General features: G+C 43.6%; 1 protein-coding gene across 1 annotated transcript; it reads right to left on the reverse strand.

Moving 5' to 3' along the window:
- NPY (neuropeptide Y) lies at positions 1 to 27,881 on the reverse strand. Its single transcript, XM_084860449.1, has 4 exons — positions 27,800 to 27,881; positions 25,589 to 25,776; positions 11,594 to 11,674; positions 1 to 465 (listed from the first exon to the last, which is right to left on the reverse strand). Exons 2-4 carry the CDS (start codon positions 25,774 to 25,776, stop codon positions 441 to 443), a joined length of 294 nt encoding a protein of 97 aa, XP_084716575.1. The 5' UTR covers positions 27,800 to 27,881; the 3' UTR covers positions 1 to 440.

The raw sequence follows: 27,881 nt of genomic DNA on the forward strand, positions 1-27,881 counted from the left end.
AGAAGAATATGCACTTTCCACATCATTTTATTTTTCTCAGTTGCATCATGGGCAGTAATTGTCATGAAACAAATAACGTTCTATAAATCAAATATTAAAAATGAGCCCCACTGTTTACAACTATTAGAGTTGGTGCTGTGATAATTGTTCATGCCACTTTAGACAGTAAGGAGTAAGACAGTTGTAACTCAATTTTAATAGCTTAAAAACAAATATTGACCCATTATAATGGCCTCTCTCTCTCATGTAAAATGTTACCATTTAGAGTGCACAAGTAATTTATTTAAATAAATGTATGTACAAGGATAATGAAGGAAAAACTCTACAGAATTCAGTACAATGGCTGCATGCACTGGGGTGGTGAAACTCCGGCTGGTCTTCTAGCAACGGAACATGGGCTGAAAACTAGGGGAAAGACTGAAGATGGGCTGTTATTTCCATCACCACATTGCAGGATCTTCATACCTATAGCAGAAGGAGAAGGAGAAATCCTGACGTAAGAGAATAAAGGAGAATTTAATCTAATCTATATTTTTCAAGACCATTGTAAGTTTGCGTAAAGAGTTAAGTGGTAAGTTACCATTTGCAGCCCAATCCATAGTATTTTTACACAATGGAGGTGGGGAAATTGCAAGTTAGAATGATACAGGGGGTTGGATCCAGATTTACAGTGGATGTACTGGGTCGATGGAAGTGGACTTCCCTGCCCGCTCCTTCCCACAGTAGCCCCTCAGTCTTCCTGGAAATGCTACACAAAGACTCAGGGGACCCTGCTGTATGGGGTGAGCTGTAGTGGGGGGGGGGTATCCCCAAAAACTGTGTGGAGAGACCTTCCGTGAAAGGAGCCCTTTCTCTTGTGGAACGTTGCTTCCTCTCACAGAAGGCAAATCCTGGAACCAACCCATAGAATAAAGGAAACGCAAGATTTTCATTTTAAGAATGTCAGTCCTGATTTAGGCAAGCCTGAATCTGATTCTACTGTGGAGCAGGTAATTTCTATGCTACTGAAGAAGTCAGCAAGGTTGATACACCTCTGGTCATTGAGCTCGTACCATACATATTGGTGCAATTGCCTCTTTCTCTCTCTCTCTCTCTCTCTCTCTCTCTCTCTCACTCTCAAAGAAGGACATTATTTTATTAACAATGTGCTGAAAGGTTTTCGTATTTTAAGCATTTTAGTATTGATTTTTATATGTTTGATTATGTATATGCAATAGTAAACTGAGTAAAAAATGTTGCATTACATTGTAACTTATTGTTTAGGCATGTGCAACTGGGCCAGTAGAAGTAGGCTTTCCTCCGCATGGTAGCCCCTTAAACTCCAACCCTAAAAATGCTACACAATGGGTGGGGGACCCTACTGAATGAGGTAAGCTGTGGTCTGGGAGCCTGAGAGGAAAGGGAGAATAGCTAGAAGCACTTTCCATAAGTGGAGCTTTGCTTGAGTTTCAGGAACCCTCCCCCCCCACCACCACATACCAATAGTCTCAGGGAGCTGGATGGCTGCCAGATGGGCTGGGCAGAATGGGGAGGAAGGGACTAAGATGTGCAGCTAGGCTGCTTCTACCAGCCTAGTTGCACATGACTAAATTTGGATCCACCCCATTGTGTCTTCCTCTGAGGTGAGTTTAATGGGACTTTCTCCCCAGTAAGTGTGTACAGGATTACAGCCTTTAGAGTAAGTTCACACTATTTTATGGTCATAAAACTGCTTTATACATTACTGTGAAGGTTTGAGACCTACAGAGGCAAAATAAAAAGGTCAGGCTTAGAGGCCTGGGGTTTGTTTGTTTTTTGTTAGGAGGGGGTAACCTGAGAGGAGTAGTTTCATTTCCCTGGGTTAGGTTTCATTTCTCCAGGTTTGAAACAGTACTTTCAGTTTGGGGGAAAGGAGGGGATATAAAGGGAGAGAGAGAGCCAGTGAGAGGGAGACCAGGAAGAAGCAGCCTGGAGAAGTCTTAAGTGCAGCTAGAGGAACTTGTGTTTTTGCAACCTTTATTTTCTCTTAATGTCTTTTGTATCACTCAGCTGTATTCTGTAAATACCTTTAGTTGTAATTTGCTTGCTTTAATTTACCAGTAAACAAGGGGTGTTGTTTGTTCCATGAGGGTCCACCTGGGCATGGGCCCCAGATCTTCTGAGCTGTGCTGCAGATCTTTTGAGCTGTCCTAATTGCCTTTTTTTTTTTTTTTACATTTTCCCATTGACTTCCATTGAAAAACAGAAACAGCCATAACCTTTTTAGTTTGTATGATACATTCATGAAATTTGGAGACCTGGTAGCCCCTATAGAGGTGACTGAACCTGCCAAATGTCAGGCAGTTTGGTCCAGTGTCTTTGTGCTTGTTGTTGTTGTTCAGTCATTAAGTCATGTCCGACTCTTCGTGACCTCATGGACCATAGCACGCCAGGTCTTCCTGTCCTCTGCTCTCTCCCAGAGTGTGCTCAAGTTCATGTCTTTGTGCTAGCCATGCATTAAGTTTCCTTTTTTCAAAGACTAAAACAAAAGGTAAAAACTGTCAAGCCACACAGGGGATTAGCGATCCTAGGGCTGATCTACATTGCACCCGCCATCACAACGAATTTGGTGTCCTGTCAGGTTAAACGCTCTCGCATTAAAATGTGATTATCCACACTCAGCCATTTTCCCCATTGTGTTGCTTCATTGAATGCGCGAGCACTCGGTTCACACTTGAGTGCTGTGCTGTTTTCCTGCTCTTAAAGATGGCAGCTCTCATTGGAGGATCAGAAACTCTTCTTGTTTCTGCTGATTCCACGCCCACCGCACGGCAGTGGCGCAGGAGGGGCTTGTCATTTTCTGCATGTTTTCCTGGCCTTGCGGAAAACGACCAGCTTGTCCCTTGCCACTGCTGCTGTAGCAGGTGGGGGTGGAGGGAAGAAGGAGGCACCTATCCTCTTCCCCCCCCACCTGCTGGAGGCAAGCGGCTGGGGGGTGTCTGCCAATGCTCTTTTCCCCGTGCCAGCCCTTGACAGCCAGCACAAGGAAGAGGGGCAGTGGTGGCAGCACCCAGTGCTTGCGTTTGGGGGGGGGGGCTGCTGGCATCTTCGAAGATTCGAAGCTTCACATCGGCCCGGTTAGTAGTTGGATGGGCGACCGCCTGGGAATCAGGCTTCCTGTATTGAGCAGGGGGTTGTTCTATCCCTTCAAATGACACTAAGTTTTACCCCCTTCTATCCCCTGATTCAGCTTTTTTAAAAAAAATTAAGGCGTTATCTTCGAAGAATCGTGGCTTCTCCATGATTTTTTTTTTCTAATTCAGGCATGACCTTTGAAGATTCAAAGATGTGAAGCTTTGAATCTTCAAATCTTCAAAGCTCATGCCTGAATTAGAAAAAAAAATCAAGGAGAAGCCACGATTCTTCGAAGATAACGCCGTAATTTTTTTTAAAAGCCGAAGCAGGGCATAGAAGGGGGTAACACTTAGTTTCATTTGAAGGGATAGAACAACCCCCTGCTCAGTGCAGGAAGCCTGATTCCCAGGCAGTCACCCATCCAACTACTGACTGGGGCCGACCCTGCTTAGCTTCCGAGATCAGACAAATGTGCGCACATCCAGCCCTTTGCTTGTTGCTGAGGAAACATTGAGTGCTGAGGAAGCTATGCTATCAGTAGCCGGAAGACGACATGGGGCCACCGAGAGCTGTGACTGTACAGGAGGGAAATACAAACACCACCGTATATGGACAGGCAGGGGAGGGGACTATGACCAGATATGGTAGCGAAGGCAGAAAATCAGAGCACATTAAGGGGAAATACCGGGATATCAGGGTATTGAAAGCAGAAGCACGGAAGTGGGAAATTCCAGTTTCAATTCAAGGCTGGCACTACATAGTGTGAAAGACGGGCGGTGAAACCTCATTGGAAGTGAGAAAAACTTGTAAGTGTAGATTGGCCCCTAATCAGAAGATGTTTAAGGTGACCATCAGGAGGTCACTATCCCTAATCTCTGGTGTAGATTTTTTTGAAGTGCAAATAGTACTTTCCTTTTGTCTGTCTTGAATATGCCATTATTCAGCTTCACTGGATGACCTGAGGTTCCTCATTAAGGGAAGAAAAAAGTTAAACGTCTGTTTGGCTGCAATACACATTACCTGGGGAAAGTCACACTGAACTCAGCTTATTTATTGCACTACTCCACTTTCACTACTCCATATAATTTTATAAATGTCCCCATTATTTGCCTTTTTTCTAAATTAAATAGCCCAAACATTGAAGCCTTTCCTTATAGAGGAGTGCTTGCACCCACTCTCAGTCACCCCACTGTGATTGGAGACTTCTGGGTTAAATGTTTAGCCCTATTGGCAGCTAGATGTCACTTGCCAAGGCTCAGTTCCCCCCTCCCAACTCCTCCTCTCCCCCTCCCTAATCTTACGGAAATTGTTACATTTCCTGGACAGACTATCTGGGCTTCAGAACTGTCCAAAGCAATCTGAAGCATTTCAGACTGATCCAACCCGCTTCAGACTGATCTGGACCCACTTCAGATCTGGACCAATTTGGTCCAAATCACCCTGCTTCAGTTTGGAATTCAGATTTAGATCCGAAACAGTGCACAGCCCTGCTTAATACAAGCCTGCTTTTTCCCTTTGCACCCAGTAGCCTTACTGTTACTAGGAGGCCTTAGCACTTGCTCCCTTGGTAGACCAACAGGGACTCTAGTGTGAATGCACCAGCCTTTTAAACTAGAGGGGAGATTGCCACCTTTCCTTCAAGTCTGCTCATTATTTTTTCTCTCTCCCCCTTCTTTTCTCCTCTTACATGCTTACTACTGGGAGCTTGCTTGCAGTGAAATTTTGAAGAGGGAGAAGGAAGAGAAGAAAGAGCTCCATGTGAAATACTGGTATTTCACACAGCATCTGATTTTACTGCCCCAAACTGGAATGTTTGGCTTCTACAGAAATTTAGTAGCTTCAGTACAGCAAAGGATCCAATCAGCCTCCACAGACTTCTTTCTCCCCCGCCATTTTAATTTTTCCTGAATAGCTGTAGGGCTCAAATTATTCCAAAAGGAGGGTTAGGACTGTGTGGCATCGTGATCGAGGGGCTTTTAAATAGGTTCTACACTTTTTAAAAAAAAGCTAGAAAAAGCCTTCAGCTACCTCACCTCATTAAGTACATGCACTCCTTACAAGCCCTCCATGGCCTCCTCAGTTCCTTTGAAGTACTACTTCTCTGAAAGGAGCCACTTGGCTTAGGGAATTTTCTCTAACTCCCACCCTACCCCCGCACCCATTTCCAATCACCATTCTTCTTTTCTTCTTCCCTCCCCTATTCTGTTCTTTTTTTTTCCTCTTCTTTATTCCACTCAGATCATATCTTGGGGAATTCTTTAAGACAATTCTCTTCAGTGGGCAAGAGAAGTTCTGAACTGTATTTGACTTTATACAAACCAACCAAAGGGTTTGTTTTTCTCCTTCTCCTCACCCAAGTCTTTGAGAAAAGACTTTGGGTTCACATGGTTGTAGAGAAACAAATCTGGGGCTGTTTTGTTTGTCATTTGCCATTATCCACCAATAGGAAGGGCTGTAGCTCAGTGGTAGAGCACATTCTTGGCATGCAGAAGGTCCCGGGTTCAATCCACAGCATCCCCAGGTATGGCTAGGAAAGAATCCTGGCTGAAACCCTGGAGAGCCGATGCTGCCAGTCAGTGTCAACAATACTACGCTAGATGGACCCAGGGTCTGACTCAGTATAAGGCAGCTTCCTATGTTCCTTTGAACAGAAAGCTTGAATAAAAATAGGAGTTTGTGGTTGTTGTTTTTAAGTGGAGGGGAGATAAATACTGCTCATTTATACAATCCTATGTATGCCTACTCAGAAGCCCCATTATGTTTATTGAGGCTTACCTCAGGAAAATGTGCATAGGATTCCAGCACAAGTTACTTTTGCAGGGAGGTTTGCACCCTGGTGTTCTGCATGTTTACTCAGAAATAAGTCCTGACTTGTGAGCATGGTAAAAAAAAAAAAAGGTAAAGGTGTCCCCAGCCAGTCGTGAACTCCCCTTCCATATGAACTGCTGCACCTATCCTTCTGAAACTTTGCTGGTTTCCTACTTAGGGACACCTCTAGGCTGTCTGTAATTTTCAGAACAATGGTCCACAAGGAACATAGAGATAAGCATGTCTTGTTTGGGAGACCTCAAAACGTCAAGGCTACCCTTGCACAAAAACCCTTGTGGCTATCATTCTGAAATTTGGCAGACATGATCTCCTCTGACAGGGCAATGAATCCTGCAATTTTTATCCAATTCTTCCAAGGAATAAAAATGTTATTGGCAGTTCGCTTTAAAAGAAAATCAAAATATAAACCCTGCACCTATTTTTCTGACATCGGGCAGGTGTAATCCCCTTCTACAGGCTACTATGCCTGAAATTATGATCCAGTTCTGGCCAAGAGAAAAAAGTTAGTTTTTTTTTCTAATTTCCTATGGTAGACAACAGGAAGCATAAAGACTCATTTTTCCAAACCTTGACTCAGGTTTGGTGGTGAGCTGAAGTGGACCAACTACAAATTGGCCCAATCAGAAGCGGGATGTTTTCCAAAAGCTGAATCAGGGCCTAAGTGGAAGTGAGGTGGGCGGTCTGGGCACACTTCTTATGTATGTATGTGATCTATATACAAACATACACACATGCAAACAGACCACATGCACACCACACACACACACACACATATTAGAGGTGCACTTAGACTCGGAGATATATATATGCAAGATTGTGTTATGGGCCTATGCCCTGGAACTTTTAAGAACCTAGCAACTCCCCTGCAGTACACTGTTGTGATTAAAACCCAAGTGTCTGAAGTGCCAATCACCCCATGTCTACAGCCTAAACCACTTGTTATTGAGAGGGGAAGTTTAAAAGAAGGAAGGTGGGATTCTTAAGGAGGCAAGAGATCCTTAAGGAATTGCTCAGGAGGTCCAGGTGATAAGGGAAACCCTGAAAATTACATTAGTGGTTGTGAGGAATTATGCATCCCCCCCACTCCTTGATCATCATTTGCAGAGTGTTACATGTGATCTGGAGTCTATACATGGACATCCCGACACCCTTACAACCTGTCTTCATGATCTCCAAAGTGGATGGATGGCACAAAGAGAACATAGATGTAAACCAATAACTGCCTGTGTATTCAGGTCACATGTGGCAGTCTGCACATGGTAGAAAATCATGTGTTAGCCAGGCCTCAGGCTTGCTTCTGTGCCCCACGGTGTAGAGAGGGGTGTAGAACCTCAGGTCCATGGACCAAAATGAGTCCTCCAGGCTTCCCCAGATGGCCACACCCCCTTTCCCTGGCACCACGCCCTTTCCCCTGACTGCTGATCATTTGGAGGTTGCCTGGCTTTTGTACAGTTAGCTTTAAACTAACACATGCCAGTATTTGTTGGCCCTGCTCTTGCCCAACATGGGAATGCGGCTCCCAAGACTGAATTTAACCCTCAGGCTGAAAGAAGTGTAGAGAGTTGACATACTAGGGTAAAATACATATCAGTCTCCAGTTATGTGCGTAGCATTTGTCTTATGGCAAGATGTTACAAAAAGAAGGTTTTGTGGGAGTGGGGGGATAGGGAAGGCAAAAAAAACCCCCAGACTTAATGGTGTCTGTAGTGTTTGAATGACCACAGTTCCTTCCTGCCCCATTTCATCTTAAAACTCTGAACATGCAGACATTGTGACTTTAACATCAAGTAAGGGTGTTTTTTCCTCCCCCTTTCCCCTGCCAAGCCTGCTTTTTGTAACATCTGGCCTGATGAAGAGATTGGGAGATCTTGAACATTTGCACATTTTTTTAGATCTTTTGGTTGGTCTCATAACACTGCTTCCAGATTCTTTGCGAGATTAAGATCAGCTCCTTACATGGGCTGACATGGGCTTTTTTCCCCAGGAACTTTCTTTGTCTGCAAGTTCTACAGCCACTAGATGGATCTGTGTTATAGCAGAACTGTGCAATTTCATATGGCTATTAAAGTGGATTAACATTTATTAGTGCATTATCCCCGATCTTTTAAAAACCAGGATAAAGGTCAGAAAGCATAGGAGATGCCCTGGAGGTTGACAACGTCATGTTGGACTCAATGGTCTTATATGCCGCTTCTAACCCTACTATTCTATTTTTTTTTCCTTATGGTCAACATGGCTACCTTTGTTTGTTTGTTTCTTTTTGTCTTTGTGGGGTGGTTATCATAAATCAGCACTTCAGATTAAAACCTACCAATAAAAGACAAGTTGAGAGACAAAATTGCCTACTATGCAATGATCTAGTGGTTTGTTCTGAGTACAGGAGTTATCCAGTGCAAAAAAGCCCCCAAATGCTGACCCACTCTTAAATGGAGAGAGCACTCCACCCACACCAAAGGATATGAAAATGTGGAGCTGCCCTTCTGTGAAATAAAATGAGCAGCTATGTGTGCTTCAAAAATGCACACAGAAGTCTGGATCAGGACCTATTTTGGTATATTAGATAAAAGTAAAGGTGTCCCCAACCAGTCGTTTCCGACTCTAGGGGGTGGTGCTCATCTCCATTTCTAAGCCAAAGAGCCAGCGCTGTCCGAAGACGCTTCCATGGTCATGTGGCCAGCATGACTGAACACCGAGGTGCACGGAACGCTGTTACCTTTCCCGCCAAAGCGGTGCCTCTTTATCTACTTGCAATTTCTTGCTTTCGAACTGCTAGGTTGGCAGGAGCTGGGACTGAAGACGGGAGCTCACTCCGTCACGCAGCACTCGGGTCTCGAACTGCTGTGCCGACCTTCCGGTCTGCAGTTCAGCGTCTTAACCACTAAGCCACCGCGGCCCCAATTTTAGTATATTACCTATTCTCAAATCTAGTTAATTGTCTATTAAACAGGATTTAAAACATGTAGATCCTAAGGGATCCTCAACAAAACAGGGAATAATTACTGCAATATTGTTCCATAGTAACATGCAGTGTTCCTTCCTAAGGTCTGTTTAGTTTCTGTGCACAAGAAACAAGATTCTAGTAAATAGCCATTGGTTTCAATACCTATCAAAACACTATCAAAAATGTCTGGAGATCATTTAACCAAATCTCTTTACGCATCCCTTTGAATTTTGCAGCATTCCAATAGGATTTTGGGGAGGGAGTCAATGAGAATAACTGCACAATGATTTTAAGCTAACAGCCAATGCTCATTGCATTTATCTTAGAAATATACATTTTTATCTTTTGCTAAGATTTAAAACAGAAACTTTCCACCATCAGCCATTGACTCTCATCTCTGACTCCCACTCTCATTCAAAAATGGTTTTAAAATCTCAGACTCTGGATTCCAAGAGAACAAGTCTGCCAAGCTCATTGGGCTTGGTTTGTGCCAGGGCTGACCAGAAATCAGCCTTGCCATTTATTTTAAATGATAGGGATCATAGCCCAGGAAAAGATGAAATAGATTAAAATCATAGCCCAGGAAAAGATGAAGATTAAAAATTCCCTGAACAGGTACAGTGTGCATTTCTTTCACCACTTAGAATAGGGGTCCCCAACCTTTTTGGGTTGGCAGGCACGTTCAGAATTTTGAGCGTGTGTCATGGGTAGTCTCACAAAATGGCTGTCATGGGGGAGGGCTGTCCATTCATAAAATGGCTACTGTGGTGGGTATGGCCAGTCAAAAAATGCTCATTTCCTAGAAGGCAAATCAGGGAGACTAAAAAAAGGAGTAACTTGCCCAAGAACCTAAGTACAAGGCAGAGGTGGCATCTGAGCTCCAAAACATAAAACCACTCTTTTGAACCCAAATATAGATGTCGCTGGAGGATAGTACTTTGCTTTGCCAGTATGCCAAACTCCAAGTAAAATAATGATGGTGATGATGCAAAAATCTTAAGAAATAAAATAAAAACCAAGAGAGGCAGGGAGCCTGTTGAACACCAAGAGGTGTCCACAGGCACATTGATGCTGATGTGCACTACATCAGAGACCCCAGTGATGGACAGTTTGAAGCACTAGGTCAGACTTCCCCATACTAGTGCCCTCCAGGCTACAACTATGGCTGCCAGAATTTTAGCCATTGGCCATGCTGGCTGGAGCTAATGGGAGTTGAAGTCCAAGACATCCACAGGGCACCAGGTTGGGGAAGGATGCAGTAGGTATCTTCCAGTACAAGAGAACGTTTGTTTCCACCATTATTTTCCATCAATACTTTCTTTTTAATCTCCTTGGGGATTAAAGTATAGAAGACAGTTTGGCCCTGACCTAAACCTATGGATATAATCCAGCCAATCGTACACACATATATTAACATCAATGGCTAAGCCTATGTTTAGCCCTCTGCCGTTGAAATCAATGCGATGGAACAGTGCTTAATCTTGGCAGAACCCCACCCTACTTGAATAAAGTAGATGTTTAACTACTCACCTGAAATTATGAGCATCTCTACACTAGCTTAAAATCCCACATTTAAAACAGGGCTTTCTGCTTCCATTTTAAATGCAGGATCATGACACACTGCTTTTACATGCGCTTCCTTCCCCACTCTTCCCCCTTATCTGAGTCTTCCATATGTTTCATTATACAGCTGCTAGATGGTGCTGTGGTCTAGCTCGACTTATTGCGGCTTTTCCTGTTTTCATGGAGGGAACTCAAGCGCGGTAATTTGATAGCTCATTATCTCCGATTTATTTACAAATGGGATAAAGGTCATTTTGTGCAGGAGATGCCCTGAAGGTTAACAACATCACTGGTCCGTGACCTGTCAGCAACCAGGCCGCAGGGGTGTGCGAAACCCCCTCACCTTGGGTCCGCGGGGGTCCACGGGGTGGGGAGGTGATCCATCCCCCTCCCCGAATCCTCGCCAGCCCCAGCCAGCTCCGCTCTACGGCGAGTCTGCAGAGCTGCTGGCCGGCTCCAGCTGCTGGCGGACTTCCAGCCGCTGGGACGCAAATGGCGTCCACATCGCAGACGCCATTTGCGTCCCTGTTCTTCAAGTAATAGGCTACATAAATCTTTACATAGCTGATTACTGCAAAGAATAGGGACGCAAATGGTGTCCCAGCGGCCGGAAGTCTGCCAGCGGAAAACTGCCCCCCTGGTCCGTGGAAAAATTGTCTTCCATGAGACCGGTCCCTGGCGCCAAAAAGGTTGGGGACTGCTGATCTAAAGGACCTGCAAACTGCCATGAGTAACCAATTTCAATAGCAGGATAAAAGCTCTGTGTGAAGAAGCCCCATGTTTAGATTTGTATTGTTTTATTTTTTGTCACAGAGAGAGAAAAGAAGGTACTGGCCATAAGTGGGAACACTTTCCTTCAGGTAACATTTCATATGTTTGTAACAGAGCTACAAAGCTGAACTGAACATATCTATGCCCGCACAATAAAATGGGCATTTTACAGCAACTGTTTTTTTCCTTGGAAATGTTGAGCTAAGTTTGGCAGCTGTATCAAAGCATGATGCAAATACTGGCTTTCCAGCAGTGGTCCAAAATTGGCTACAGTCATAGATCTCTCAAAGTAAAAATGTGCCTTTAATTATTATTTAAATTAAATAGTGATAGTTTAGAGAAGAGCTGCTAAACAATTTATTAGGAATAACTATCGCAAAGCACTTCTATATTTACCTAGATCTAGGAATATTTTCTGTGCTTTCTCGCAACAAAAGGTCGGAGATCAGTGTCTCTGGGCTGGACCGCTTTCCATACCTGTTAAAATAGTATAAAAATACATATATTTAAAACTTTTGATGTAAAAAAACCTATAGACACACACACACACACACACACACACATATGTGTGTAGGTATACATATATATTCATTTTCAATCTACATTTCAGTCAGGATTTATTAGTAAATGGAGCATAATATATGCTAAAGGTGAGGTAAAGGTGTCCCCAACCAGTCGTGTCCGACTCTAGGGTGTGGTGCTCATCTCCATTTCTAAGCCGAAGAGCCAGCGCTGTCCAAAGATGCTTCCGTGGTCATGTGGCCGGCAAGACTGAACACCAAGGTGCACAGAACGCTGTTACCTTTCCCGCCAAAGCGGTACCTATTTATCTACTTGCAATTTCTTGCTTTCGAACTGCTAGGTTGACAGGAGTTGGGACTGAAGACGGGAGCTCACTCCGTCACGTGGCATTCGGGTCTCGAACTGCTGTCCCGACCTTCTGGTCTGCAGTTCAGTGTCTTAACCACTAAGCCACCGTGGCCTATAGATACACACACACACACACACACATAGGTATGCATATATATTCATTTTCAATCTACATTTCAGTCAAGATTTATTAGTAAATGGAGCATAATATATGCTACTGACCATTATAGGTGCTTCACCCACACATACATTTTCTTTCAGATTTTGAGTTTGAGTGTGAATGCAGAGATTTACCATAGCTCAGTGATGGAGCACATGCTTGTATAAGTAAAATCCTGGCATCTCTAGTAAAAAAAATGTGGGCCCTTTTCCCCCTCCAAGGGTAAAAGGCATGTTAGGCACCATGGAAGCATATCAGGGGCCACATGCCAGAAGTAGGCGAGGCCACAGCCCAAAGTGAGAAGGGACGCTCGCACTGATGCACACACCCCATTCATACACACGCAAACATGCCTCTCTGTACATGGAGAAAGGGGCAATTGGTTTCCTTGGTCCACAGCCAAATTGCTCAGTTTTCTCAATGGATGGAAAAAAGGGTAAAGACTGTTCTGGAGGTGGTGGTGAAGGCTCCACCGCAGCAGAAGCTCCTTCTATTCCTGTGAAAAATGACTACCACTGATCCTCCCACCAGTGGAAACAGGTATAAAGCCCTGAAATGGGGTCTTCCAGAGGCAAATTGGATCCAGCTTTGGATCCAGCAGGGCCTGATTCATGCCCCTCACTTTTGCAAACCTGGAGCAAGGACAATTCTCTTATGTTGCAACCTGTTGGAGGAAAAACTCTTAAAGCCTCTCTCTGCCAGGGGAGGGGGGAGAAAAAAACTGCCCTGTCTTCTGTCCTGGCCTGCCATAAACTGATGGGGCTGTGGATGAGGTGGTAGATCTGCCTCATTGCTCCCCAACCCATGACTCCACATAGGATTGTTCTTTCTAACTGCAGTCCTTTACATGCTTACCTGGAATTAAGGCCCATTTAACTCAATGGGACTTACTTCTAAGCAGACATGTATAACAGGGGTAGTCACCCTGGTGCCCTCCAGATGTTTTGGACTACAACTCCCATAAGCCGCAGCCAATGGTCAGAAATACTTGGAGCTGTAGTCCCCAAAACCTGGAAGACACAAGGTTGCCAACCTGTGATGTACAGGATTGTGCTACAAAAGTAATATATATTGTACCATATATCTTTCAGCCCCACAGCAATGTATTACATTCTTATTTTACAGATTGGGAACTAAGACTGAAAGGGAGCCCTTAAAAAAATCTTAAAGACTTTTTAACAAGCACATATTTCGAATATTTGAGGGAGGGAGAGAAAATATAAGACTCAGAGAGAACCAACTGCATTATTAAACCCCCACAGATTAATTTAATGGAGCATAATACTCAGCTCAAATGCTCTTCTAGCCTGAATGATCCGAGGCTTCTTTCTGCTTCCTTTCTCCAGTGTATTTAGATGTGGCCGGAGCTTCAACCATAAAGTGAATTAATATCCTTAAAGAAAATGCCGGGGCTTTTTATATTAGTTTACTAAATTAAAAACATCAAACTGGTCCTGTTGCCCATTATGAGGCAAAATCCTTGTTGATGTCAATTAATTGTACTTCTGGATGCTGTCTTTTACAATAAAGATGAGACTGCAGTAAATAGACTAGAATTCAAGCAAAATGGCCATCACTTCATGCTTTAATGTCATAAAACAGGGCCTCAGTTTTAAAAACGAACAGCTCTAACACCATGAGACCGAGTTTACTTGTTAGTTTGGGCAGCATCCCATACTGGCAGTACAGCAGCACTCATCAGGTTTTGCTAGCACAGGGATGCAGGTTTCTCGATGGCCACACCCTGTTCCCCTGGCCCCAACTCTTCCCCCCAACTGCCAGTGGTTTGGTGGTTTCCCCACTTTTGTGTAGTTTTTTTCCTCATGTTGTAATTCCTCTCCCAATGCTTATTTACAGTCAGCAAGAGCTTTAAGCTAAACTATGTTGGTATTTTGGCTCTCCCTTTTTGCCTTTGGCCCCACCCACCACTGGAATGCAGGGCCCCCCAAAGCTTCTCTGAAATGGAATTTGGCCCTTGGGTTGAAAGAGGTTCTGCACCTATGCACTAACAGGAATGCCCAATAGCACAAGGGGAGATTGCATTGCTACCGCAACCCCAGAAACTAGCCCAAGCTAGCATTTTCAGAACAAAACAAGTCGCATTCCAGAAGTGCTAGTTTAGAAGAGTTTCCAGGATTGCTGTTGCAAGCGCTAGCTTCCTGTTGAGCTAGCAGACATTCCCACCAGCACAATGGCGCCATTGCACACTGCCCTTTGAGTCTTGCAGTCTTGATATAGACATGCTCCCAAGCATTTCGCCCTCAGCACAGGACAGCCTTCCCCAACCTGGTGCCCTCCAGATGAGTGGGACTACAACTCCCAACATTCCCCACCCAGCATAGTCCAACTCATCTAGAGGGCACCAGGTTGGGGAAGGCTGACATATCCAAAGGATGCTGGCGAGGGGGCTGTGGGTTGCATCCAATGTCAGCCTGACTTGAGTCCCTTTCCTTTCAATGGGTCTACTCTAAATAGGACTAATGTTGGATAAAACCCTATTTTTGCCATTTTCCTCCCCAGCATTAGCACTAATAACATCATACATCACTGACATATGCAACCACAAGCTGCTCCCAGAAAATGGGGAGAGCTGCCAAGACCTGGAGTATGGGGAGGAGAAGAAGCTGTGGGCTGGGCAATAAACAAAGCGAATGAGCTCCAAATATTCACTGACAGGTATCACCTGAACCCTTGTGAATGCCATGTCTTTGCAGGTCCAATATGAACACTCTTCCATTCACTGCTAAGAGTGGGAGAGAATTCATGTTCTTTTCTTTTAGGATTATTTCTGGGACAAAGATCAAGACATTTCTCATGGTCTCATTTCTTAAGCACACATCTGTCCCTTAAAACAGGTGCATTAAACCCCTTTAAATGGTTCATTATTCACATGGCTGGAATACACTAGACCCTGCAGTGTGAGGGCTAAAAGTTGACATGCAATTTTCCAGCTGTTGCACATAGACTCTAAAACCCTACATGTGTATAGGAGATCCTTGGAGACATCAAACAAGACCCAGAAAACAAGATCCTGCTAGAGATCCAGCTTCTCTCCTCTGCCTGTCCAAATGCCTCCCACCATGGGAGACATTGAAATGAGATCTGAGCACCAAATAAATAATGAAGGAGCAGATGGAGAGAGAAGCTAGAATCCCATCCTGCTGTAGACCTAGCAGGGTGGGGATTTTTCTCCTCTGTCTCATGTCATCTTCTACAAGAGGAGATGAGGGAGGGAAATAAAATGTACTGTTGTGTATTCCAGTTAGCTTTCAGGCTTTTTGCACCTAATTTGCCCTATAGGTTCTTTGTGGAAAAACTATATATTCTTTCCTCTCCTAGAGCATTTTCAGTCATGAGACTTAAACCAGTTTGTGATGTACATTTTGCTTTAAATATGGCCCGCTTTCTATCCTGGATTTACATTTACATATAGCAGAAATCAAGAAAGACAGGCTAAACGAACTTTGTTTGCATGCAATGTAGAAATGGTCTAATGTATAGAATGCGCTGACACAAACATATTTTTCTCAGTATAGGTGGTGGTTTATAGTACACACATTGAACTGGATCCAGATTTAGTCATATTTGGAGTAGACCAATTGAAATCAATAGGACTTAAGATAGTCGCAATTAACTTTTCTCCCATAGATTTCAATGGATCAATTCTTAGTGGGGGCATGCCCGCTATTTGCAAAAGGTGGAAAGCTCCCATCGGTAGCAATGGTTGTTTTCCTCTCATTGCAAGTAGAAGGGGTGGGGAGGGGTTGTTTGGATCAGGCCTGTGATAGAGGGAAAGGGTCAAATTTCTCCCTTCCACTTATTTATTTATTCATTCCATTTCTATACCACCCAGTCACCAAAGCTCTGGGTGGCTCACATCAATGCCACCCCCCTGCCATCCCTGACCCTGTTCTGGCCCCCCATAACTGGGACTGGATCCAGATTTATGCAGCATCAACTGCACTGAAAGAAGTAGGCTTCCCTGCCCCATCTTTCCCATGGCAGGCCTTATAGCCCCCTGAAAATGCTACACAAAGAATCAGGAGTCCCTGATGAATGACATGAGCTGTGGTGTGGGCGAAGGAGATCCCAAAAATTTGGGCAGAGGGACCTTCAGTGAGTGGAGCCCTTCCTCTTGTGGAAGCCATATCCATCCCTTGCTATTTATTTTTTTAAAAAACAATAGCTCCACAAGGGCTAAAGATGTGATTATGTCTAGATTGGCCCTCAATTAACAAAACAATCAAGAAAATAAAGGTGAAAAATATAATATTCAGAGTCAAGGCATGAATGTCCATTATCACTTCACTTCATAATTTGTTCTAGATATCATTTCAAATGCTTGTAAGCAGGTAGCCTAGGCAAATCACAAACCATGAATTCACCTCCATTGCTACTGACAAACTTAACTTTCACAGACAACTTTTGATCTGTTCCTTATTTCAAGGAGTGACTCTTTCTTTAATAAATAGAAGCCCTAGTCATACATTCTACACCTGAGCATAGTAAACACATGGGGAGGGGGAGCACACTGGTCCTGCATCCCTCCTCACATGTGTCCATTGCCCTCTACTTGTGGAGAGTGACTTTCTGAAGTTGAGAGCCTCCTGTATCGGCAGAGACTGTCTGCACAATTCGGAACACTGGGGAATCAGCGTTCAAAATTACGTGGAGAGCCTCCACAGATACAGAAGGTTCTCCTCTTCAGAAAGTTGCCCTCCACAAGTAGAAAGGGAGATGAAAACACTCCCTATCCTCATGACTTTACTATATCTAGATGTGGGGATGCCCATCACTGGGAAATTCACCCCTTTGGGGGTTTGCTGAATTTCCACAGCGCCCCCAATTTGGCTTGAATTTGTGAGCCAAGCTGAGGGTTTCTTCCCAAACTCCAGGAACTTTTTTGTTTTTTAAAATTATTATTCGTGTAAAAAGCAATGTATTATTTGCATAAAAAGCAAATTACGCAAATTAGAGCTGTGATTTGTGCAAATTATGCAAATCGTGGCCACAATTTGAGCAGATTGCACAAATTATGTGCACAATTTGCATAATTTGCACAAATCACAGTAGAAATTTGCGTAATTTGCACAAATTGTGCTTTTCACACAATTTTTTAAAAAACCTGGAAATCCATGAACTGGCCTGACTTGATGCAGATCGAGTTGGGCCAGCTTGCAGAAAAGTGAGCTGAAGTTGGACAGGAGTGAGCTGATTAAAGCTCCGTGAACTTCACCCCCTGGATAGATTCCTCCAGGATCCCTACTCAGATGTGGTATGCCCAACTAGGGCTCTTGTGTTCCTTGTCGTGCTCCTCCTTTTTAGTTCCTCTTTTTTTTAATGCCTTGGCCAGTGACAGCAGTGCAGAGCACATATGCTGACCAGAGGATGGCTCACAACAAACATAATATGTCTTTTTCTTAAGGCATCACAACTGCTCCTAAGTTTGGAGCTCTTTGGGTGTGAACCCTATAAGGGGCTGGATGCACACAAGGATGCGTTATCCAGACAAGCAATCCTGGCTTGCTATGTGTACACATGGAGAAGTGTAATTTAAGAGCCAGTGAATCACTTCTATAGGCAGCAGCAATTGCTGCTGGAAATATGGCAACAGTTATGGGAATTGTGGCTTGTTACATCTGTGATCCATTGGTTCACACAGTAGGTTTATTCCTGAGAACTCACGCCATTACAAATTTTCGTTTGAAGAGAAGCATCCCCCTGTTCTTTATTTTTGGCTCTGTTTTACACAGACAGTAAGTTAGCAGTTTGCTACGGTGTCTTTAACAAGACAATATTATCTTCCTCCCTTCTAATTCAATTCTGCTGGCTGTGAGATCACAGAACCAGTGAAAACCTAATTAAAACTATCTCATCTGGTTTGAATAGTAAATCAATTAGGGGATGAGCCAAAACTGGACTATGTTGTAATCACTTCCTAGGACTAAATGGGAGATCTAATCAGCAGCAGAATTAAGCTATTGTGGTATCCAGATGGAGAGATTTTACCTCACAATTTCAGTTTTTATTTGAATGCTAAAACAGAATCCATAAAGGAATTTCTCTCTGCTATCACTGCGATATGGCCATGTTTTCTCCTTTTCCCTAAAAAAGTTAATTCCAACCTAACATTTGTTATACATGTATCCTAAAAAAAAAAAGACCTGTAACTGAAGAAATTTATTCTTTTTTATGTGAAGATGTATAATCTGCTTTTCAACAACAACAACAAATTAAAAGCAGAGAGCAACATAATCATAAAATATTTTAAATACAAAAACATAATGGGTTCCATCCAGAATGAATCATACTTAGAGTAGACCCATTTGGGCTTACGTTACTAATTTAATTCTCACTGATTTCAAAATGGGTCTACTCTAAATATGACTAAGTCCAGATCCAACCCATTAAAAAGACAACATTTATCAGATAATGTGTGCCTTGTCAGAAAACTGAATTGCACTCTCGGGAGCCTCCCATGAGTGCAGTTTTGCTTCCCAACAAGTGTCTTGCTTTAAAGGGAAATTGCAGCTTTGTTGCCACTACCACACTGCTGAGTTTTGTTGGCAAAACTGGTGACGTGGTGGCAATTTCAAGAGTGGGAAAGGTTTGGCCCCGGTGCGTTTTGGTGGGGAGGGGGAAATTGACTCCTAGTTCTGCCCCAGTTGTCCACCCTCGCTCTAAGTATTGTATAGATTCAAACACTATAAAATACAATAAAATCCGCAAGCAGTTAAAAACCAACATAGGTGAAATTCCAACAGACACATACTAGCATAATTCCATAAAATACACCATTGATTACAAAAACTAAAATAGCTAACAGAAACAGTGGTTAAAACCAAATTACAGGGACTAAAATGCAGACCTTAAAAATCCTGGGAAAACCAACAAAAAAAAAAGATCTTGGCCTGTTGCCAAAAAGACAGCAATGTGGGTGCCAGGTGGGTTTCCTAGGGGAAACATTCCAAAGCTGGAATGGGGAGCAAATACTCTCTCTTTCATGACCATCCTCCAGATTTCCGATTGAGGGGACACAGGGACAAAGGCTTCTTCAGATAGGTAGATATGGAAGGAGACGTTCCATCAGGTGTCAAGGTCCCAAGCTGTGTAGAGCTTCAAAGCTGAGTTGCCTACTCTGAATTGGGCCCAGAAATTAACTGAAAGCTAATGAAAGTAGGACCGGACCACTATAATATGTTCATAATGCCTGGTCCCAGTTAAAGCCTTTGTTGCTCTATTCTGCACTAGCTGAAGTTTCCCAACCATCTTCAAAGGCAACACATGAGTGTACAGTGCATTACAATACTGATCAGGATACTGCAGCCAGATTATCCACCTCCCGATACAGTTATAGCTGATAGCATATGATGAGAAGCAGAGACCAAGCAGAGCATCTCAGGAAATATACTCCTCTTGATAACTTTCAATTGTAGCAAAAACAACGAAGAATTTGTGACACCTTAAAGACCAGGTTAGATCCAGGTTAGATTTACACTGAATCATCTGCATTGATAGAAGTGGCCCACCCTGCCCTCTCTTTCCCATGGCGGCCCCCCCCCCCCCAAATGCTACATCGAGAGTTAGGAGATCCTGCTGAATGGATTGAGTAGTGGTGTGCTCAGTCCATTCAGCAATTTTGAGGTGGAAAGCAGATCCTGGATCCAAGCCTAACAAATTTATGATGACATAAGCTTTCACAGACTAGAGTCCACTTACACTGATGAAGTGGACTCTAGTCCACGAAAGCTTATGTCATCATCAATTTGTTCATCTTTAAGGCAGGGGTGAGCAACTCATAGCCCTCTAGATATTTTGGCCTACAGCTCCCATGATCCCTCACCATTGGCTAGGGTTCATGGGAGCTGTAGGCCAAAATATGGGGGGGGGGCACAATTTGCCAACCCTGCTTTAAAGTGTCACAAGATCCCTCCTTTGTGTTCCCTTTTAATAGTGAGTGATCAGAGCAACACTTTTTCATATGATATACCATTGACTTGAGCATCTCCCTGGCAAGTAATAAAACCAAGTCAGAAAAAGGACAAGTCAGAGAAAAAGAATATTATCAGCTCTTATGCAGAATTCTCTGGACGTCGATCCTAAATCATCCACTTTACCTTGAGCTGCCATACCTTTATAAAGAGATTACAAGTAGCATGCAAGTATTGAAAATAGATTACTGATCCGGACTATCTGCCAAAAAAGGAGGAAGAAGAAAGTACCACAAAGCACTCAAAAAACAGGGAGACTTTTAAAAAGAGGAACATGAACATCAATTGTATGCCTATATATACTGATAAAGAGACATACACATACATACTAAAAGTATAACAAATGTCACATAAATGATTAAAAATCTGTTTAGAGTTGCTAAAGGCTGCAAAATCTATAAGTGTTGGAAAATGCAAGTGTTAACCTTTGGCACATATATAAGGTTGTCTCCATTGTTAGTCCTACTTAGTGTAGACCCACTGAAATGAATGGGACTTAAATTAGTCATGACTGACTTAAGTCTATTCATTTCAATGGCTCTCCTCTAAGCAGGACTAACACTGTAGGCAGCCCAGTATAATTATGTACATAATTTACATATTCCTTCAACAATTGTTTGGTATGGGGTGCAGGGTCCCCTTCTTTCATGGATACCAATTTGGACTATGCTATCCACATTGATCCTGTTAGTCTTTTTGAACCAGAAGCTTATAGACCAGGAACCGACCCTGTGCTCGTGTGGCTTGGGTTGGGGCACACTGATTCAGCATGCCTAATGACTTGCAAAACCCTCTGTCCTGAATCCATTTTTGAAGGCAGTGGTATGTAGACAACTAGTACACATGTAGTCCATCCAGCATGGACCACTTGCCTTTCCTTAACTTTCTCACCACAGGCAACAATGGGTGTGGCGTTTGAAAGGACTCTGCACAAAAATTCCTACTTATTGGGCTAGAGCCAAACTTAGCCATGCTTAGAGCAGACCCATAGAAATCAAATGGACCTAAGTTAAGTCATGACTTACTTCATACCCATTGCAGTTTGACCCATTTTCCCATATCAAATTGACTTTATGGGGAAATCCAGATCTAAGAATAGGAAAGGAAATGTTTCTGTAGTGGACCTGGGCAGATAAAATGATCTTTGGATCAATTATTGGGTATTGATTACGAGTTTTCGCCTTTTTCAACTTTGCAAGATAAATTTGATTTGCCAGCTTCAGCAGAATGGCAGTATTTGCAATTGAAACATTTGTTAGTATCTAGATTCAGTTCTGCTGCATTTACTGCCTCAGAGTCTCCTTTGCTATTGAAAACACTTATTGAAGCTGACCAGGTATATTGACTCACGATTTATGTTTATAAATACTTATCATGAGTGAATAAATATGATACACAGGGTCTACAGCAGGAATGGAACAGGGAATTGGAAAGTCCTATCTTGCCTATTCTGCCATTTTGGCATCTATATCTGATATCTCTATAGACCTCCGGTTATATCTTATTCAGCAATAACTTTTGTTTAAGGCTTATTGGATGCCACAATGTCTCTTTAACAAATGTTTGTCAAACTCGACTAATTGTTGGAGGTGTAATGCAGTTAATAGTGGGGCCGCGGTGGCTTAGTGGTTAAGACACTGAACTGCAGCCTGGAAGGTTGGCAGGTCAGCAGTTCGAGACCTGAGTGCTGCGTGACGGAGTGAGCTCCCGTCTTCAGTCCCAGCTCCTACCAACCTAGCAGTTCGAAAGCAAGAAATTGCAAGTAGATAAATAGGGGAAAGGTAACAGCGTTCCGTGCACCTCGGTGTTCAGTCATGCCGGCCACATGACCATGGAAGCGTCTTCGGACAGCGCTGGCTCCTCGGCTTAGAAACGGGGATGAGCATCGTACCCTAGAGTCAGACACGACTGGTTGGGGACACCTTTAATGCAGTTAATGCTTCTTTTATTCATAAGTTTTGGAAATGCCCAATAGTTGCCTCCTTTTGGAAGGAAGCTATCATATGGATAAACTTTGTATTGGAAAGCTCTTCAAAATTTACTGATGTACATGTTCCTTTAAACTATTTATCTGCTCTTTGGAACGTAACACACAATCAGCGTGAATGGATTTTTCATGCCCTCTGGGCTGCTAAAAGACTGTTACTACAATACTGGAAGGATACAAGCACACTGCCTATAATGCAATGGATTGAAGACTTAACAGTAGCAACATCTGAAAGAGTGGTATATAAGCGTCATTTGTGAATGGACATATTTGGATATCTGGTCTGCTTTTACTGAAGTTTATGTGCAATCTATCCTATTCTTTTTTCCTTTTTTTCTCCCTAGAATGTTGTATTATTTGAAACTGAGGGCTTTAGACTATGTTGTTATATTTTCATTTTTTGGTTTTGTTATGTTTTTGTTTGTGTGTTTTGTTGAAACTGAAAAAAAGACTTATGCTATTGATTTCAATAGGTCTGCTCTAACCACAACTAGGTCTGCATCCAACCCAGTGTCTCATCTCCCACACAAACAAGCTAAATACAGGTGATCATGTACCAAGTGGCAATTCACCATAGCACATATGCAACTATTGGGTGTGCTGGTTGTTCATCTTGCCCTGATAAGTGAGAGGAAGAATGTTACACTCCCTTCTTTTCCCCCAGGTTTCTAATTAAGTATAGAAGTCTGGTAAAAACACTAGTGGTACACAGAAGGTAGATCCCTGGGTAATTTGCAGTAGATCGGCAAGGATTTCTCACTCCCAATTATTTAACCAGCAGCAACATTATACTCCCTAAATTATACTGCTGAAATGCGAAAAGCTTGGGGTGTCCTGGAGAAGGTTTTTGTGTGGAAGGACTGTGAGCTCCGTTCAGTTCTGGTACTCAAAACAAAACTCTGGGCTCAGAATTCTTTAATTTGAAGTGCATGTCTTTTCCATTAGGCTCCAGCTGGTGAATCTCAGGGTGCTAGCAAAAAAAGTAGATCCCACAAGCCTGATGTCATCCTACCCATGCTTGATCCCCCTTGGTGGGATAATACAAGTCAACCAGCTTAACAAATGCTTACACATGCACAGTGTGACCTAGTTTGCACAAAACAGTGGAAAATCGTGGGTTAATTGACCCACAATTTGCCAAGTCATGTGGCATGCACAAGCCACTGCCACTTTGCATAATCAACCTCTGAGCAGCCCAATCATAAGTTGTTGCATGATGTGCGAACCCAGACACTGGGTTATTTGTGGGTTAAACAGCACAAAGTTAACCTACAATTAGTTCTTAGGTTAAGTTTGGGTTGTTTAACCCACGAATAACCCATTGGGTTCGCTCATCATGCAACAACCTCCAATTGGGCCAGTCGAGGGGCTCGCATGCAGCACACAACCTGGCAAATAATTAAACCATGGTTTGCCCCAGTTAAGTGTTACAGGGCCTGTATGTAAGTCACCACTTGGAAATCGATTGTCTCTACTGACCCAGAGTTTAGAACATAAGCGCCAAATGGAGAGGATGATAATCTGTTGTCTGGATGCACCTTCAGTTTGAGCTGTCTGCTCTCAGCGTCAAACAGGCTTTGTTCTCAGTTCTCAGCAGGTATTTAATGAAGAATGATCATGAGATAAAAGATTCTTACAGATGGTCTGCCAACTCTCTGTGGGGTGTACGAGGCAAGATGCTGTGACCTGCCTGTCTCCTCACATCCACAAAGAGACAAGTATTGATTTCCTCGGAGCTCCAGGCATGAATTATAAACAAGGTTAATGATCAAAGTTCCCTTCTTCCCGCTTTTGAATTAGGGGTGCTTCAAGTGTGAACAAAATGACCACAAAACAGGGGATTTTGTTTTGTTTGAATAATGCTGTTCTAGTGCTAGTTTGGTGGTGATTGCCTATTATCTAGTAGTCCCCACACAAATGCTCATTATCTAGTTCTCAGTGAAAGTGGAAGGAAATCTTTTGGAAAGGAATGTAGCCATGACCTGCTCTCCAAAAGCAATTCTATCCCCTGCCACCCGTTTTGCTTCTGCTCAGAAGAGGGGGAAATGTTTTGTCTTCAAAAAGCCATGTACGTGCAGGAGTGTTAGAGCACACTGTCATGGTTTTTAAGCAATGATGAAATTGACAAGAGTTCCCCCCACTGCCCCTCAATCTCTGCTGCAAGTCTGGAATCTTGTTAATTTCAGGAGGCTTCCCCAGACCCTCTGCTGAGGAGGGAAACTGTCCCTTTCACAGCTGCTTTAAAAAACAAACAGGGGTAGCATACAGGCATGACTATGCAGCTGGACTGGGTAAGGGGTAGGCAACCTGGCTCCCTCCAGATGTTTTGAACTACATTTCCCAGAATCCCTGAATATTGGCCATGCTGGCTGGGTCTTTGGGGAGTTGTAGTCCAAAACATCTGGAAGGCATCAGATTGCCTTACACTGTGACATCAGCGTCATCACTGATTGCCCCACCACCGCAGGTAAGATAATAGCAGCACTTGACGCATGGAAGCTGGCACTGCAACAGTGGTGAATGTTGTTGTTTAATTTCAATATATTATTGGGGGAGGGGTTATGGGATGACAACAGTCTGTGTGCAGGGGATGCAACAGTTTGGGATGAACCATGTCTGGATTCCCAGAAATAAAGGTATGAGCAAATGCCTAGTATAGAAGCACCCAACGTTTGCCACAGGGTCTATACAGATCTTAAGCATTCAACACTTTCATAGAAGGGGAGAATTTCACCAAGTGCTGCTTATCCTGTCATATCACTGCAGTGGCAACAAACATGCAATGGGGAGAAATACTGAGCAGAAGTTAATAGTGATTCAGTGTAAAAATAAGGGGTATGTTAGGTTCCCTTCATTTTTCATGTATAAAAGGGATTAGAATTTCCCCTTAGAACTAGACTGCAAGCACTTCAAGAACATGGATCAATCCCTTTCTATGTGTCTATAGATATAGACACATATCCCCATATATATACATACATACATACATACACATACATACATACACACACACACACACATACACGGAGATAGGACAGGCTATAAATCATGATGAATAACTAAATCAATTATAGCCCCATTCTGTACTGCATCTATCAGCCATATCATGAATGTGAGGATCACACTCTATGCATGTGATAAAGTGGGCTGTACTCCATGAAAGCTCTTGCCAGAATAAATGTGTTAGTCTTCACAGTGCCATAAAACTCTGTTGTTTTTGCTACAACAGACTACCACAGCTACCGCTCTGGATTACATGAATCTGTGATTCTCAGCACCTCGGAGTGAAGGGCTTTTAGGAGGGATCAGGAAATAAAAATTTTCCCTTACATGGTAGGTTACCTTACCATACTTTCCATACGGAGCAACGTTTTAGTACCTACCTCTGCCGTGTGATAAGGTTGATGTAATGCCTCAGTGCTGAGTAGTATCTGGCCATGTCTTCTGCAGGCGCATCCTCACCAGGACTGTCTGGTTTGGATGGATACGCTTCTGCCAGCGTCCCCAGACAGATCAGCAGGCAGAGGGCAAGCGTCATGACTGACAGCCACAATCGCATGGTCCCCTGCATCTGTAGGGAAGAGGTGGGGAGGAGGAGAGAGACAAGGCAGAAAGCATTATATTAAATATTTCTAACAACATGTTTTTTGGCATGGCAGGATGGCCAAAACAAAAATAGTGATCAACAGGCCTCTGCTCTCAGAAAGACCATGTGAAAAATACAATTGCTCAAATCTATTAAATACTGTTGTCCAGAGGCTAGTTTCTAAAACTAAGAAGTGCTCTGATGGAAACCATGTCTGTTGAATTACATCTCTTAATGTCACCAGTGTGCACAGTGGCTCCTGTAGTGACCTAATGGAGAGAGGGAAGTATGGTTTTCTGGTGTGTATGTGTGTTTTTAAAAAATGTTTTGAACTCGTTACAAATGGGATCCCCCCCTTTTTTTGATGAAGGGTAGTATATGCATCTTTTAAATAAATAAATGAAACAACTACTCTGCACATGCTCCAAGGCTACAACTCAGTACTGAAAATAGATTTGGGGTCAAAGTCTGGATAAGCCCAGCCTCAAATTTATGCCTGCATTTCCCACATCCAGAATCAACACTTATTGTTGTTGTTGTTAATTCAGTCTTCAGTGGGCTTTACAGAGTGGGTGGATCACTCTTTCCCTTCTGCTTGGCAAAGAAGAGCTCCGTGAAGCATAAAAGCTTGCATACCTTTTCACCAAGAGAAATTGGTTATGTTAACACCATAAATGGGGTGGGGGGGACCTCTGAAATCAGGGTAGTCAACATCTGCCAGATATTTGGGACTGCAATTCCAATAATCCCCGACTGTTGGTTATGTTGGCTCAAGATGATGGGAGTTGTAGTCCAAAACATCTGGAGGGCACTGCTTTGCCTACCTCTGACTTAAATTTTCTCTGTAAGTTCAATTTTAAAAAACAACAACAAGTAACCACAGAGTTCCCTACAGTGTGTCTGAAGTCATTATACCCTATTTATAGAAAAAGAAATAGACAACCTACAGAACTTACAAGTTTCTCCTTTGAAGGAGGGTGTTTGAGCTTGTAGTAAGCAGTGTTGGAAAGAGACATATACAAACTATTGGTCCATCTAGTTCAGGACAGTCTACAGGGGCTTCCCCAACCTGGTGCCCTCTGGATGTTTTGCCCAGCGCAGCCAATGGACAGGGATGATGGGAGTTGTAGTATAACACATCTGGAGGGCACCAGGATGAGGAAGGCAGGTCTACAGCCACTCTCCAGGGTTTCAGACAGGGATTTTCCCCCAGCTCTCTCTGGAGATGCCAGCGATTGCACCTAGGACCTTTCGCCTGCCAAGCAAATGCTCTCTACCATTGAACTAGGAAGCCTTCCCAGCCAAACAGGAGCTGATGGGATTATATCCCAGTTTTGTGTTTTGTTTTTTTAAGTATGTCATATTGCTTCATGGGATCCTAACATTCTCCAGCTAACGGCTCAGACACCAAACTCGAGACCCAGAAAAGCAAACAAACGTGGGAAGGAAAAAATCTCTCTCTCTCTCTCTCTCTCTCTCTCTCTCTGTGTGTGTCCCTTTCTCTCTCTCTCTCTCTCTCTCTCTCTTCCAAAGCGATCTATTTAAAATCCATGAATGGGAATGCAGGAAGGAAGGGGGACCATGTCCTTCGAATGGACGAATGCCTTTGCCAAAGCAGCAATCCGAGCAGCGCGCTTACCAGGGAGGAGGAGAGTGGGACTTGTTTCCGAGTAATTCACGCTTGGGAAGAGGAGGATCGCGCGCGCCGTAAAAGTTCGGAGCCTCGCGCGGGGGAGCGCGCACGGCCTCGCGGAATGAAGGCTTTGATCCTGGAAGGCGACGGGCGCCCTAAGCAGAGGATGCCCCTCCGGTCGAGGCGAGCGCGGCGAGAAAGGGGAGCGCAGAGGGCAGAGCGAGCGAAGGGGGTCTACCCGCGCCCCCCCCTTTCAGGGACCTCAACTCTGGTGAAGAGCGGGGGATGAGAAGAAAAACGGGGAGCGGAAAGAAAGGGGGCGAGAGGTGAGAGGTGAGATGGGAGGGGACACGTGAGGGACGGGAGTCGGCTCACCTTCTGTGTCGCTGAGGCTCTCGCTTGTCCTGCTGGTCCGGAGTCTTCCTCGGCCGCTTTCCTGGCGAGTGGATGAGCTCTC

Source organism: Heloderma suspectum, chromosome 5 (assembly GCF_057233095.1).
Source record: "Heloderma suspectum isolate Gila_16-S chromosome 5, 16-S_ref, whole genome shotgun sequence".
Classification (NCBI taxonomy): domain Eukaryota; kingdom Metazoa; phylum Chordata; class Lepidosauria; order Squamata; family Helodermatidae; genus Heloderma; species Heloderma suspectum.